We start from the raw sequence: 15,997 nt of genomic DNA, 5'->3' as shown, positions 1-15,997 counted from the left end.
GACATCAGAACAAATTGAACGAGTATTTAAAGCTAGGTCATGACATCAATGTTTTTCGGGGAGCTTTTCATCATCTTGTGGAAACCTTTTTTAAAGCATTTCGGCAGTGGAAAAAAAACGGCCTTGAAGGAGCGGCTTTTTTAAAAAAACTTTTCTTCTTTGAGTCTGTTGTGGAAAGGCGACGTAATTGCGCACTGTTAAATATGAACTCTTGTCTGTCAAGTGGCTCCAAAGAGGTGAAAAGACGCAATGAGACAAGAGGAGAACAGCGTGTAAAAAGCACGGATCACCGGATTTGGGAGGGATCCGCTGATGAAACAGGCCAAGATCACACAGGGAAATTTAAGAGGGCGAGCGCAGGGCGTTTGGGTTCACCTGCGGGCCCCGCTGCGGGCCTCTCCACATGTCGGGTTACAGGTCAGCGCTCCCCGGGAACACAACTTTTCTTTATCTGTTGACAGTACTCAAGCATCAAGGAGCAGGGCCGGATTAGACACATGTACGGATGCATGTCTTGTGGATACGGTCCAATTTCAGCAATGTGCCAAACACATGCATCCGTCCTTGGCTTGCTTTACCTGGGTGACAAATCCAATCACTAACTGATGACTCAGAATTTAACAGCCTCTGCCGTCGTTTGATGAGCAATATTTTTGCTTTGTTTTGCCGTTTGAAGTCGGTGGAATCATCACAAAAGATGATTACACGCAAACCTCCCCCCGCTAGAGGCCCGGGCAACAGCTCGTCGTGAAAAAGAGTCTTTGCGACTCGTAACTTCATGTCCAGATGTATTTCTGTCATATTCTTGTTGATCTCAACTTCTCTCTCCAAACAATCAAGATGACAATGTGTAATTAGTTGATTGCATTCAGGGGCTCCTTGTTTTACCTAAAACCTTCTTGGTTCATTAATATAATTTAAATATATAATCCATTCATAATATAATTAATCATATTAATATTTTTGTAAAAATACAATAATAATTCTAATTTTAAAGTTGGGCGGCCCAGCGGCACCAGTGAGTGGTTAGCGTGTCGGCCTTACAGTGGGGGACCGGGGTTTAGACCCAGGTCGGTCCACCTGTGTGGAGTTTGCATGTTCTCCTCGGGGCTTCGTGGGTTTTCTCCGGGTACTCCGATTTCCTCCCACATTCCAAAGACATGCATGGTAGGCTGATTGGACACTAAATTGCCCCTAGGTATGAGTGTGAGCGTGAATGGTTGTTTGTCTCCTTGTGCTTTGCGATTGGCTGGCCACCAATTCAGGGTGTCGCCCGCCTCTGGCCCGAAGTCAGCTGGGATCGGCTCCAGCACCCCCCACGACCCTAGTGAGGATAAACCGGTTCAGAGAATGAGAGAATTTTCAAGATAATTAAAATATTAATTTGTGGGCCAGGGGTTCCCAACCCAAAATGTTGAAAAAGCCATATTGGATGAAAAAAAAAACCAAAAATGCTATATGTATTAGCCTACAATTCAAATGACTAAGTTGGTTACAAATACATCATAAGCCAAGGGTGTCAGACTCGGGTTGGTTCGCGGGCCGCATTAACGTCAAGTCAATTTCACGTGGGTCGGACCATTTTAGATATAATATTTAGATTTTTTTATAAATGGATTAAAAGAACTGGATTAAAAGCCCTAAATATTCATTTTTTTATAGATCTAAAACAATGTTTAGAGCTTTTTTTCTTAGTAAGGGAAAATCATTTATTTAATCATTTGTTTTTCATTTCAAAAGGAAACCCAATTTTTCTTTAATTATGTTCTATATTAAAGTGGAAAACAGAAAATACTTTATATATTTTTAGATTTTATAAAATTATTTTTTAACTAAAAACACAAAGAAAAAAATGGATTAAAAATTGAAATTATTGATTTAAAGGGGGGAAAATCAGGAAATATAATATACATCTATATCTATCATTTTAATTTGATCCCAAAATAGAAAGTCGGCACTCATGATTTACTTTCCCGGTCCACACAAAATGATGCGGCGGGCCAGATTTGGCCCCCGGGCCGCCACTTTGACACATGTCATAAGCATTCAAGGTTAAATGTTTATTTTCCCTGCAGTTAACGATATTGAGTATCGGATTGTGACATCACTGGGTGCAACACTTGTCACCAACAAAAATGAAGCGAAAACAAAAATAGCTTCCTCTTTATTCTACAAGACAATTGACTCACCCGTTGAGATGAAGCCCTCCATCTTGCATTTGAACGGCTGGAGGTGTTCCTCTGCCGAGTCAGCGCACACTTTCTTTACGTCTCGTTCGCAAGCTGAGGGAAAGGAAACATGAGATGTTTTGGAATGGACTTGGGAAGTAACAAGAGTAGGATCCAAAAAGTATAGGCATGAAAAAAATAACGTAATACTCCACATGCTATTAGGTGAAAAAAAAAAAGATCAAAAGGTGCGGAAGGTGAGAATTGCGGCACAGTTCCATCACAGATGACTGTGCAAGTGCGTGAGTGCCGTTTCCTCATGGGTTTTCGCTGCCGTGCCAAATGACGTGACTCGCACGCGCTGGCAGGAAACAGCCGTGACTGAGCGCGTTCCAGCCAATACCTTTCACACTTCCTGTCAAAAGTAAATCTGGGATGCGATACGCGCTTTGAGAACTTTTGCACAATGTTCCAACCTGTAAGCCATTAATGGCTCCCATAAATACCTCCACTTTCATATAACTAAACAACCCAATTGTCATGCAACAAACAAGAGCTTTCTGATGTTTGCACCTGCAGCTCCGTAAACTCCCTCAATTAAGTCTTTTATTTATTAGATGACTGAAGAAATCCCAGAGGAAATGTCTGTTTTAACTCTGTGAACAGCCGCAATCGGAGTCACTTCCTAAATTCATGAGGGCCAACACTTATGACAATATAAAACAACCAAAATATCCTGTTTGGCCAAAACCACATTTCCTCAGCAGAACTACCCCAATTCTAAAAAGCCCATTAGTACAATTTAGAAGCAGCTCTACTCAAAATGTGGTCCAGACAGAAAATGCCGCAAGGGGAAGGCCGCAAAACCACAGCAGCTATTAAAGAATATACAACTGTTTTGACTTTGGAGAAAGAAAAAGCAAGTTCATTCATGAAAACTAAATGCTGACATGTAACCTCATTTCGGTTCATGGTTTTTTAAATCCCCTGATGCCTGAATTTACATTTAACTCATTGTCTGCCTTTAAGGGCACTAGGCGTCCAAACTATATTGACTAGAATAAACGAATGTGGATTTGTCAAAATAGATTTGACGTCTAGCACCGTTAACTTGATGTATTGAATGTCTAAATCAAATTGTTTTTTTTTTTTAGAGATCGACAGTTCCGTTGGAATTTTATCTAATTTAAAAAATATATTTTTTAACATTTTCTATATAGTTTTTGTTTTATTCATGTATTTCTCAAATGTGTTATGTATATTTGTTAAATGTATAAATTCAGGCATCAAGGGTGCTGAAAATTTCACATTAGGTCAACAATTAAGCAAGATAGATCAATGAAATGTACTTTATGATGGTGTCACAACAGCAATAGTCACCTATTTAACACCGTCCCTTTTTGTGTATAAGTTGTGTATTAGGTTCACAGGGGGTGCTGGAGCCTATCCCAGCTGACTTAGGGCCAGAGGCGGGGACACCTTGAATTGGTGGCCAGCCAATTGCAAGGCACAAGGAGACGGACAACCACGAAGACTCACACCCATACCTACGGGCAATTTAGCGTGTCCAATCAGCTTACCATGCAGGTTTTTGGAATGTGGGATGAAACCGGAGTACCCGAAGGAAACCCACGCAGGCCCAGGGCGAACATGCAAACTCCACACAGGTGGACCGACCTGGACTTGAACCCAGGACCCCAGAGCTGTGAGGCTTGATGCACTAACCACTCGCTCCATGATTTTAGGACCCTCAATTTGCAATAAAGGAAATACAGTATTATCTGCCATGTCATTTTTGTTTTATGAACATAGTAATTACATTTTAAACCGTGCACCAAGGCAAATATTTTAACATTTTCAGGTGTTGAAGTAGAAACGAGTACATATATATATATTTTGAAATAATGAGCATGTGTCAGGGCCAATATTTAGTGGACATATAACTCTAGTGGTTTTAATACTCACGGGATAGCCACAACAATAGATTTTTTCCCTCCCAAACTGTCTCGACTAGCGAGGGTCAGACAGTCTGGGTCATGTTGGGAGCCAGCACCGATCTTTAAAGGCAGACTCGGCATCTTTGGCAGTCAACAAGTTAGTTGCCATTTACATACAAACTATATTCATGGGGAGGAAAAAATGCTGGTATGCTTCATTAGTTTACCAAGCCCATTTGGTGATGAATGCTGCCGTGTCTTTTATAGGCTGCGTTATATCAACAAAAACCCTCGAGAGAATTTGAGCCTTTCCTGAGCCAGCAGCGATTTGCAAGCGCATCCAAGCAGGAGCCCACACGCAAGAAATAAACACCAGTCAGATACCCTGCACTGCTTAAATACCATTTATAAATGTTTCACACAATCTGCAAAAGGAAGAACATTCTCCAGCTATCGTGTAAGGCATCCAATCTACTTGAGTTGAGAGGAAAGTTGCAGTTCAAATGGATTGGATGTCTATCGCCCTCAAATGACTTAAAAAGTTTGTTGATATTACAGCTTAGAAAGAGACACTAAGCAAATCCAACATAAGTGCTTATAGTGATATGCTGATAATTACAACGACAAAATCTCACACTCCAGAAACACAATCATTTCCCAAAGCATCAGGTGTGCTGAACTCCAAACAGCACTCAGATATTTTTCTATCACATCTATTGAGATATTTGCATTTTATTCCACTTTCCTGACAACAAAAGCATTCAATTCAATTCAATATTAAGTCTGAAATCATCTTAAATCGATTTCATCCCTCTTCTGTCCATTTTTATTTTCTTAATAAACAATACAACCTCTCACAGCAGGAGTATTCTAAACTCCCCTTAAATTGTTTCACAATTTTAAGTCATTCAGATCGGACAGGTGGCTGAACAAAAGTCAATCCCCAGATGTCTTCGCATAAGTCACGCTCACAACTACAGACAATTTAGAGGATATGAATGTTTCTGTTGGCTTTGACTCCTACAGTAAGTTTAGATCTTTAGTTTGTTCTTCCCCTTAGCACATATCAAGGTCATCAGTCTCCCTTCAACAGGAAACCCCATCACAGACGGATCAAGTTTCCATAGAAGCAAAGGGCAACACGGCGGCCGGGGAAGCCGACCCAAACCCTCGACACCAACTCGACCGTGAGGGGAAACCTTGAAATCTCCAAAAGCCGTTCAACAAAAAGCCAAAGTATCAGCCATCGGTGACTGACACCGGAAGACATGGACTAAGACCAAGTCTCTTGACCTTTAATCCAAAGTCTGACACTCTAAGACAGTTCGCTCTGCACCTCGGGATCACGTGAGTGGCAAGATTCAATGCGAGCGCTTCACACTGTCTGCAACGCGTTGGCTTTGTAATTAATACCAGTTGCTTTCTTGAGGCCAGTTTATAAGAGCCAGGCATAAATATTTATTCCCGGCGGCTGCACAGGATAATAGCTATTGGGAGTCATTGGTGGGGCTCAGTAAAAGTCCACAATCCGACGCTCAGCCTGTGATGCTTATACCCCGGAGGAGTCCAGCGCCAGACTGCGCTGCGACGGATCAAATGCGAGTGCACTTGCGTTGCATTTATTGTCTTTAGGTCTTCCATTTTCACTCATAAATGAGTGACAGCTTGAGGTGGGTCTGGCTACTTTAGGAGACTCTTTGTATTTTTCCCCCAGGTCAGAGAGGAGAGTGCTTTAACAGCAATCTAAAAAAAAACGGAGGGGAGAACTGAGAGCAAATCTAATTGCTTTCATATGCTGTATTATTGGTTGATTTAAATAACCGCAGACACCAGGGCCACGAGGGGGCATCGCCTTTAACCTCGACGCGGCCCTGGCTGGCCGAGACTGACTGGCTAAAAGTCGACTCCAGCACTGACGCCACATGAGCTCATTGGTTGCCATTGACGATGAGAGACGTCCAATTCATCAAATGGATTGAACGGATCGCCATAAATTCATCTAATGGAGTGAGAACTTGGTGATATAAAAATAAATAAGTGAATGTCAGACAGTTTCATTCATAAATAGTAAAACTGCAGACAGAAGCTCTAAATAATTGCATTCATTGGGTGTCATTAATATCGTTGAAAAAGATTTTAAATCATTCTACACACAGCATTCCGCTTATTTTCCTCATAAATATGTGTTTAAAGCACATGTACAGTCTGAGGATAGTCCATTGGATGGGAAGTGGGTGGGGGAATCCAAACAAATATTAAGAATTTCAATATGTTTTCAAGTAAGTAAATTAAAATTAACAAAATATCAATTTATTTGAATCGAAGAAATTCAATTACGCCACAGTTTGCCTAAAAAAACTGTCAAGAGTAACCAACAACAATTTTTAAAAGGAATTCATCGTTTAGATATAAAAATGGTCAACAGCTTCTTTTTCTGAATAGTTATATTCTTTAAGCAAACGTATCTTTACTAAATAGCATTAACACATTTAAACATAAAATCCTAAATGACAAACTCTGAAATAATCGAACTATGATGGATTAGGGTTCAATTTAAAGTTTGGCGTACCCGTCAATTCTTTCTTCAGCTTCCTGATGTCCTTCGATAGATCGTCAAACTTGACCTGTGCAGCCTGGAATAAATCTTGAGGTTCTAACAAAGGGTAGACACTCTTGTCTGTGCCGGCATCCTGGAAGAAAATAGATCTTAAATAAATCCATACGTTATATTAAGCCTTTATAGGGTGAGTGAGTCATTTTTGGTCATAGGCCAGGTATAGTATGCACAGAGAATGCATTGTGGTATTTAGTAAAAAAAAAAAAAAAAAAAAAAAAATGGACAGCACTAGACGTCCCATCCATGGATTTGGCATCTACCGCTCGCTGTCAAAGGCAGCGAACAAGGCAACATTTGGTACAGAATTGTTACCTACAAATACGGGATATTGTATATATCGATGACATTTGGATTTATCATTGTATTGCAATTATCTTGATGTTTTTATTTTAAATGCAGAGATATTTATGAATTAATAAAATTTTAAAGAACAAAATTGACTAAAAAAACACAAAGACATATTCTCCTTTAGTATATATTATATATCATGGTACCTCTACTTACATGCATCTTGGTACGGAATTGTCAGGTGACAAATGAGCATCCCAACAAACGAAAACAAAATCCAAGTTACGAAATCCCCCAAAACGCGAATGCATTTTCTGTATGTGTTATTTTATTTGGAAATTGTCCCAGCCTGCTCGACTTGCACTTTAAGCCTTCCACAACAACAACACTTGATATGATTAAGTATAATTTTGTTGTGTAATTTAGTGGTGCGGCGTGTAGTCCTGCGCAGTTTATGTCTGGGTGCCTTATTTGCTGTAACTCATTGCCAACTATTGATAACAAAGGACATCCAAAACATTTTGAAGCGGAGGCTTTGACAACGATCAAACGCTGCCAGCCCCTCCCAGTCAAATAGAAAATGACACTTAAATGAGTGATCTATAAAGCGTTAACATGTCAAATCAATTCAAGCAAACTTACAGTATCAAAATTTCGCAGGTAGGACAAAACCACGTAATCCACCAGACTCATGTGACTTTCCTGAAATGAAATATTTTTTCAGTAGTAAAAAATACTCATTATTGAGTATATTCAATAAGAATACAGTACCCTGCTCTTAACATCCTTTAATTTGGGAAGGATCTCGAGAGAAAAGCCATCCGCCTGACCTCTCGTCCTGTTCCCTCCATTCATGTAATTCCCAAAGGCCAGAACAAGACCCATTACCTCACGCACACGTTGGCATTCCAGCAGTTCCTGACAAAAAGACAGACACAAGCCCACTTTTTTTTTTTATAACAGAAAGCCATAAGGCATCCCTCTATCAAAGCAGCCTTCTTACATGGCACACGTTCTTTATAATCTCCACCTTGGAATGGATGGAGGAGATGGTGTCGAGGAAAACTGTCTGAAAGATGATGCAGTGAGCCCGGCCTGCAAAATTGGGAATCTGGGAGAGCTCAAAGAGAAACCTGCAAAACACAAGGGGAGGAAAAGAACGCGGGTGTGATGTGTTATGACAGATTTAAACAAAAAGGTCCAACAGGAAGGACTATTCCGGGTCCTTGGCAGGCCACGCTTCCAGGCGCGGGAGCGGCCGAGTTAGCGCTGGTGCACCCTGCCGGGCGGGCGATAGTCATGGGTGGTGTCGCTCGGCTGGCCTCCAAAGGACCGAGCGGCGTTTAGGGACTGATCAAAGTTGGCCCGGGCCCGACGCGGCGAGACTTATGTAAACACTGGCGTGTCGGAGGGGAGCGGAGCTGTAACATCCGGTGTGATTAGAGCACGCTGACGCTGAGTAGGGATGACTCAGGCGACCATAGTGACAGCTCTGTTCAAACATGGCAATAGGAAAGCCAGGCTGAGCGGCACCACTGCATCCAGGCCTCATTAACTGGACTACTTAACCTTGACGACACGTAAACGCGGAGAGGTGGTGTCCGCGTGCGCACCCTCTCGCACACTTTCAAATATATTTGAGTGGTGCGCAAAATGGTGACAGTTTTGAAGGAAGGACTCGCCACATTTTTTTCATTGGTTATCTTCATTTTATGTACATTATTTGTTTTGTGTGGGTAACAAAACTTAAATATATATAGTATATATAAGACGTTTTTGTGCTTCTATGTGAAAACTAATTGGAACATGGTTATCTTACTGTTCAGGTTTGTCCAGTAGTTTGACCTCATCTTCTTTGGAAGTCTCATAATGTTTCTTGATCTTGCCAAGCTCATCAGCAGTGGCCCTCTGTGATTATAAAAACAGCATTTAACATAAGTACAAATGCAGAAAGTTCTAGAATTGAATAAATCTTGCAAATTGTTGTAAACTGTTGCAAATGTGACTTTAAAAAAATACTTGCACTTACATTTTCATATAAAGCTTCAATGGTTTCCAAATCCACCACGGAGTTATCCACATAGAGAACAGCTGAAACAGTAAATGTTTTATTAATTATAAACAGTGAGTCTAATAAAAAGGAGAATGACAGAAGATCTTGGCAAAAGTTTTCTCCCTTTTAAGATAGGAAAGTACATTCCCCAAATGAGGAAAAAAAACTAAAGTGAAATGTTTATGGAGAGCAAATAATGGGATTTATGACTTGCATTTGATTGAGTCAATGAAGGAATAATAATTTAAATAAACTCCGGCCCCAATTTAGTGATGCTGTTAATATAACTAGGCCTACAGGAAAAGGCGAAACACAAACATTCCATTCATTCATTCATTTTCCAAACCGCTTATCCTCACAAGGGTCACAGGGGGTGCTGTCTGAGTGCATATGGTTGTGTGTCCCCTACAACTGACAGGTGACTAGTTTAGGGTGTATTCCTGCTTATGCCCAGGTCATCTATGATTGGATGCAGCACCCCACGACCCTGAAAAGGATAAGCAGTGATGAAAATGGATGAATGGATTAAATAAAAATGCATGTCATTTGGATATAGTGATATAAAATGTTCTCCATAACAATGGATTATTTTCATATCATACACCACAAGTCATAAGAGCAGACCAACTTAATCTGTGCTGTACTAAAAGTAATTTGATCAATGTAATTTGTACTTACATTTCTTAAAAAAAACATGCATATGACATCACATTTAAATACACTACTTTTATGACTGGATTATGCAAAAGTTAAAGATAATTAATCAAAAGGATTTCAAACTTTTAATCAGGTTTAAAAATTGTAATTGTTGCCGAGATCCACATATCCAAAAATACATAAAAACACCAGCAAATGGATATGGCCTGGAAAATGTTGATGCTTCCATTAACACTTCACAGACCTCTTTTCAATGACGCATTGCTTCCAGCTAACAAGGTAAAACGTTGCGTTCTGGTTCCCAGCTGCTCTTGCACTCAAGCTGTCAATGTTGGTCCCCATGTCTGGTTCAGAAAGAGTGCTGGAGGTCCATTTCCTACATCTTATTAGAGTGGATTATTCAGTTCCTCAGCCATGCAGCCGTCAATCACGCGCCAAAGGGGGGCCTGCGCTAGCGCTCTGATCCGAGGGGGAGCCGGATATCTCTCCACGCCGACAGATCAAAGCTCGCCCTCCGACCGCCTCGCACCCTCTCCTTCCACTTTTCACTCTTCGGGAGGTGTGGGCACGCTTGTGTGTGTGTCAAGGAGGGCTGAAGTGTCCCATCGGGGAAACCCTCCTATTGCTCTTGACCCATGGTGGCCCTTCTGACGTGTCTACTTCAGCCAGTCTCCTTAATTTGCTGCCATTGATGTGGTGCTACATGATAAAAAATGTGTCGCAAGCATGCATATTCTGCTTATTTAATGAAATTAAAGTTAACAAAAATAGTATTAACTACAAGTCCTTTTAACTTGACTAAATTAATTGGTTGTTTGGCACCGTCATTGGCAGTCAATGAGTAAACAAGGAAAAAAAACGATCCTCCATTACTATCTAGAATGGGAAAAATCTAATTTTCCCCTTAACAATAAATTTCTAGTGAAATGTTGGTGCAAAATCAAATGGCAAGTATCAATAATTTTGCAACCAAATATCATATCAGGTCATACAATTTCACTATCTATACTTTTGCTCTCAAAGCCAGCAAATAAGTGAATGTGCCTTTATTAGTAGCCAATTCTTTCCCAATGCATGTTCTTCAGCTCTTCATTTTTAATGTTTTAATTTACTCATTCCCTGCCATTGAAAGAGATATAAACTGAATATATTTTAACTGGGAAAAATAATGACATAACATGATAATTTACAGCCAGTGCCCTAAAATCAAATGGGTTGAAAATGTATCAACATCAATGGCAGCAAATATGTTAAGTTTCATTTCATGGTGTGGTTTAACGCCCCTGATATGACAATGGATAATTTACGATTGTTTTGGCAATATTTATCCTCATATCGCACAGCATTAAAATAAGAAAACCAGACGCTCAAGCTATTTGAACTGGATGTCCATCGACATCAGACAACAAATACAATAAATAACTTACTCGCGTGAGGTCATGTTGAGCATTACCCAACTTTTGTCAAAAATCAAGAGAAATAAAAGTCTATAGAAGATGGCACACGCTGCCTTCCTGCCTTTATTTGCTCGTTTTTAGGAGGTTTTATGTGGTCACTTTATTTCTGCTAACGGTTGAAAGTGGTTTTCTTCATGTTTAGATCATTAGCAGGGTGTCAGTCCCATTAGGCTCGCAGAAACCGTCACTGGATACAATAAACAGATCTGCTGGTCGCGTGCTCAGACTGGCAGGCGGCAAGCTTTCTCAGCCACCATCCTGGGACAACGCACTATTTTCCATGTTTCTGCGCGCGCCTGTGTTTACCGCAAATGAACCACCGGGTCCAACAGCGCATAGCCTCCAATGAAGCATACGGCCATTTGATTGTAAACAGTGCTAACTGGATTTGAGTTCGACCGGGATGCTTGCTTTTATGGCAGTGCCGCTGTCTTCATTTTGACAAATCGAGGCCTTTGCTTTCCCATCGCGGAAACTGGAAAAATCCTCCACATTCCACTTGAAAGGGAAACAAATACTAAATGGCGTCTGGCGTTACAAATCAGAAGCTGTCAAAAATGTAGGAAATTATTCTCCACTGCCGAGCTCCCAGTTTATCGCTGAGAATACTTCATCTGCATTTCATCAAGTCCACTAAATTTATAGTTCAATGGAAACATTGTAATGTCTGCTTATTAATTTAGAACATGGCATCTAGATGTGTGCTCTCTATTAGGAGGCATTCAAAATGAATGTAGACATGTCGATAGCAGGAAGTGTTTTTCACCTTGCTGAATGTCTTTCATTTCCAGATGCAGGCTCGATATAAGGATGCCGACAGCTTGCGAACGCTTCCCGTCCAGCAGCTTGATTATCTGGAGACAAACCAAAATTCCTTACTATTGTTAGACAGAATGGCGCACATCTACTTGTGTAACATTGCGAAGGTCATATTTTGGCAGGCTGACAGGATAATGACAGTTCATAACATTGACAGGGGCGTAAGTGGGTGTTATTTACATGAATTGTCTATTACTAACTACCACAACACATGTGAATACACTGTATATACCTGGGCTGGCAGTAATTCAAGGTAAATATCATGTGAATACTCTGCATATAACTGGTTTGGAAGTAATTAAGTTAAATATCCATTCACCAGGCGGTCCGGTGGCACGAGTGGTTAGCGCAAGGGTGTCAAACTCGGGTTGGTTTGCGGGCCGCATTAACGTCAACTCGATTTCATGTGGGCCTGACCATTTTAGATATATTTTTTAAAAATTGGATTAAAAGAACTGGATCAAAAAGCCTAAATCTTCATTTTTTTTTCATAGATCTAGAACAATGTATATTTGAGCTTTTTTTAGTAGGGGAAAACATCTTTTTAAAGTTATGTTCAACATTAAAGTGGAAAACAGAAAATATTTTTAGATGAAATGCTTTTTGAACTTGGATTAAAAATTGCAATTATTGATTGAAAACAGGGAAAATAAGGAAATATAATACACATCTATATTCTTTATTTTGAATTTGATCCTAAAACAGAAAGTCGGGAACCATGATTTACTTTCTCTGGGCCGCACAAAATGATGTGGCGGGCCAGATTTTGGCCCCTGGGCCGCCACTTTGACACCTGTGGGTTAGCGCCTCGGCCTCAAAGCTCTGGGGTCCTGGGTTCAAATCCAAGTCATGTCCACCTGTGTGGACTTTGCATGTTCTCCCCGGGTCTGCGTGGATTTCCTCTGGGCACTCCGGTTTCCTCCCACATTCCAAAAATGGCTGATTGGACACTAAATTGCCCCTAGGTATGGGTGTGAGTGTGCATGGTGGTCCGTCTACTTGTGCCCTGCGATCGGCTGGCCACCGATTCAGGATTTCTCCGGCCTCTGGCCCGCAGTCAGCTGGGATAGGCTCCAGCACCCCCCACGATCCTAATGAGATCCATTCACCATGAATGATTACCGTAGTTTTCGGAAAATGTGTTATGTGGAGTTATGCACACTCAGAAAAACTCGCAAAACAACTCGGTCGAAAGCATAAAAATCAAAAACTCACCGCCGGTTGGAGCTGATGAGCAGTAGTTTGACAGAAGATTAAAAAGGGCCCAGGAATGGGGCTTTTGGTCGAGTGGATGTGCTCATACTCCGCCAGTGGCCACTACCCAACCAAGTCGGCTGTGGTGTCCACCTGGAGTGCACCATTTTCGGATCAGACTGGCGCCGTGGTCGCGTCGGACCATGTGGCCGCTACCCTGTTACCTAGTCAATGGGAGCCCAGCTGGGTATTTGGAAGACTTCAATGGGAGAGCAACTCTACCACAACAATGTCAATATATAACAATAACAGCTAAGGACCTGTTTTTACGTTTGAGGTTTCGTAACTTGGAACAAAAGGTTTTCCATCAAATGTTTTCATAACCTGAATATTTTGTATGTAGATGCATTCGTAAGCAGACGTACAACTGTACATTTTTAAAGCTATAGCTTAAATGCAATAAAATGCCTTCACTCTTTATCTCTCTTTAAAAATAGTTAGAACATATTTCCCCAAATAACTAATAAACAGTTACTTAAACAAAACTTACAGCCTTATGATACAGCGTTATGTCATATTCCCTGTATCCACTAGAGGCCAGAGTATCCTCCCAAATCAATAAATTAAATAAACGAAATCCAACACGTAAAAAAACATTACATCGCCAGTCTAAGTAATTCACCAAAGTTTTTTTCTCTTCAAATTCCTCGATTTAACCACTGGATCGTTGCAACACTAGCCACAACCCACTGTGCCGCAAGCAGCCGCGAAATGCGGCACACGCTTTACCATCTCTGCACGTATTCAATATTAATCACATCAGCTGGAGAGGGAAAAACCGACTTCTCCACTAAAGCGACTTCTCCACTTGAACGCAGAACACATGTATGATATCATCCAAAAATATCAAGTCGCGGTGAAAAGTACAAAGTGGCACCATAAAAGGACAATCTCGAAGAGCCAAGCAACAAGAAGCAGGCTTTTTTTTGAACAAACTATAAATTCACAGGATTTTAATTTCTGCCTACACATGGTCACAATTACTTACGACTGAATTAGCCGTAAAGGCAAAGAGAGTTTTGGCAAGGTAAGGCCCCGCTCTAAAACTTAATGTGTCAGGCTTCTTCATTAGGTATTATGATGTTGTCGGCTACTGGGCCGTCCAGTGGGAGCTGGCGTGCAAAAGTCTTAGAAGTAGGTATTGCATTACAGGGCGTTAGTGGGTGCCATGCTGCTTTGGGCTCTATTACCTGGATCACTGGGGATCCCCTATTCTGGGGACAAGGGGCAGCTCAGCAACAGGCTTTCCTCAACACCTCTAATTAAGCACTGTGAACGGGCCACACTTAAAGCGGCGCGGGAGGCGTTCCCTCTCGCTGTGGCTGCAGAAACTTGCCAATTAGACCCAATGGTTAAGTTAATGAGAAAAGACAAGTGATGCTGAATGTTTGCTCTCATTCATAGGGATAAGAGGCCGATGCTGATGCTGAAACAGGTAGACATCAATAGGGAACGACTCCCTCCTGTGGAACCAAAGGGGACTGTTTATCTTGTGGGGAGGGCCCGGAGGGGCTAATCAAACATTTCATTCATTCATTTTCCGTAATGCTTAACCTCATAACGGTCGCAGGGGGTGCTGAAGCTCATCTCAGCCAACTATGGGTAGCAGCCGAGGTTCTTTTGGTTGACTTTGGTCATGGCAGCATGGGATTGAAACCCAACTTGGCGCCGGTATGATTGTGAGTGTGAATGGTTGTCTGCCTCTATGTGGGCCCTATGACTGACTGGCGACCAGTCTAGGGTTTCGCCCGCCTTTTGTTCGAAGTATGCTGGGATAGGCTTTAGGACACCGCGACCCTGACAAGAATAAATGATGTTGAAAATGAAAGAATGGTTTTAAATGACTCACTAGCCGGTACACGGTCGATTGGTCGCCGGTCTTTTGGTCACCAAGGGAAGTGATAATTACCATTTAAATCGTTGCTCAAATTCCCTGAATACAAACTGTGAATTACTATTTAGTCATACTTAATGCCCTAGTAATTATTAGGCTAAAGAAAAGCTCCAAATTTCCGGGACTTTTATTGTTTTTTGTTGGAGAACTTGTTAAGACCCTGACTGACGTAGCTTCTTAAAAGAGACAACGCATGTACATACAAACTCTTATACAGTCACACGTCGGCTCAGTGAAACTGCTCATGGCCATTGTTGGCTTTTATTGATGCGAAGACGTGTTGTTTTACCTTGTTTTGTCGCCGGTCTTTTGGTCGCCCGTTGTCGCGGTCGGGGCGACCAAAAGACCAGCGACCAATCGACCGCACACGCACTAGCCGATGTAGTGAAGAAAACGGGACAAAAACACGTTACTGACAAGACGAAGAATCAAGCCGTTTCCAATTGCACGGTTGAGTAACGCTGGCGGCCTTCAGCCCGACTATTTGCCCGTTATCACCCAGGCACATCTCATCAATAACTACCTTGATGAACTAAACAAACACCAGTCTCAACCAATGGTGTTCATCTTACGACCACTTTCAAACATGTCTTCAATAAACACCCCATGACTGCGCATAACGGCTGCAACCAAAAGCCGTTTTTTTGCGTGAAATCTCCGATCCGTTTCATTTCATCCGTCCAACTTGGATCTTTCTCCCATTGTCATCACGCAATGAAGCCCGCACTGACATGCTAACAGCTTGCTCGCTCCGCTTTCCAAAAATCCTATATGTACACTGCTAGCGGAGTAAAGCCACATGCATGCAATTACACACACTCGCCTTCTTCTTTGATATGTTAATCAGGACGCA

The 15,997-nt window shown here is 41.5% G+C and overlaps 1 protein-coding gene across 5 annotated transcripts in view; it reads right to left on the bottom strand.

Annotated features, from left to right (window-relative positions):
* The window catches only part of LOC144089759 (formin), a 48,479-nt gene that overhangs the window by 12,477 nt on the left and 20,005 nt on the right, over positions 1 to 15,997 (bottom strand). For 4 of the 5 annotated variants that reach the window (XM_077620889.1, XM_077620891.1, XM_077620892.1 and 1 more), the window contains 8 exons: positions 11,944 to 12,031; positions 9,040 to 9,101; positions 8,830 to 8,918; positions 8,014 to 8,143; positions 7,782 to 7,928; positions 7,653 to 7,712; positions 6,675 to 6,795; positions 2,190 to 2,282 (listed from right to left, as the gene is read on the bottom strand). In XM_077620889.1, the coding sequence (XP_077477015.1) occupies positions 2,190 to 2,282; positions 6,675 to 6,795; positions 7,653 to 7,712; positions 7,782 to 7,928; positions 8,014 to 8,143; positions 8,830 to 8,918; positions 9,040 to 9,101; positions 11,944 to 12,031 (790 nt within the window). The remainder of the gene's footprint in view (positions 1 to 2,189; positions 2,283 to 6,674; positions 6,796 to 7,652; positions 7,713 to 7,781; positions 7,929 to 8,013; positions 8,144 to 8,829; positions 8,919 to 9,039; positions 9,102 to 11,943; positions 12,032 to 15,997) is intronic. The other variant, XM_077620893.1, reaches the window with a different exon arrangement.

The sequence above is a fragment of the Stigmatopora argus genome, chromosome 15 (genome assembly GCF_051989625.1).
Source record: "Stigmatopora argus isolate UIUO_Sarg chromosome 15, RoL_Sarg_1.0, whole genome shotgun sequence".
In the NCBI taxonomy this organism is placed as follows: Eukaryota; Metazoa; Chordata; class Actinopteri; order Syngnathiformes; family Syngnathidae; genus Stigmatopora; species Stigmatopora argus.
Note: the sequence above shows the minus strand (reverse complement) of the source record. Positions and strands in the feature narration are given on the sequence as shown.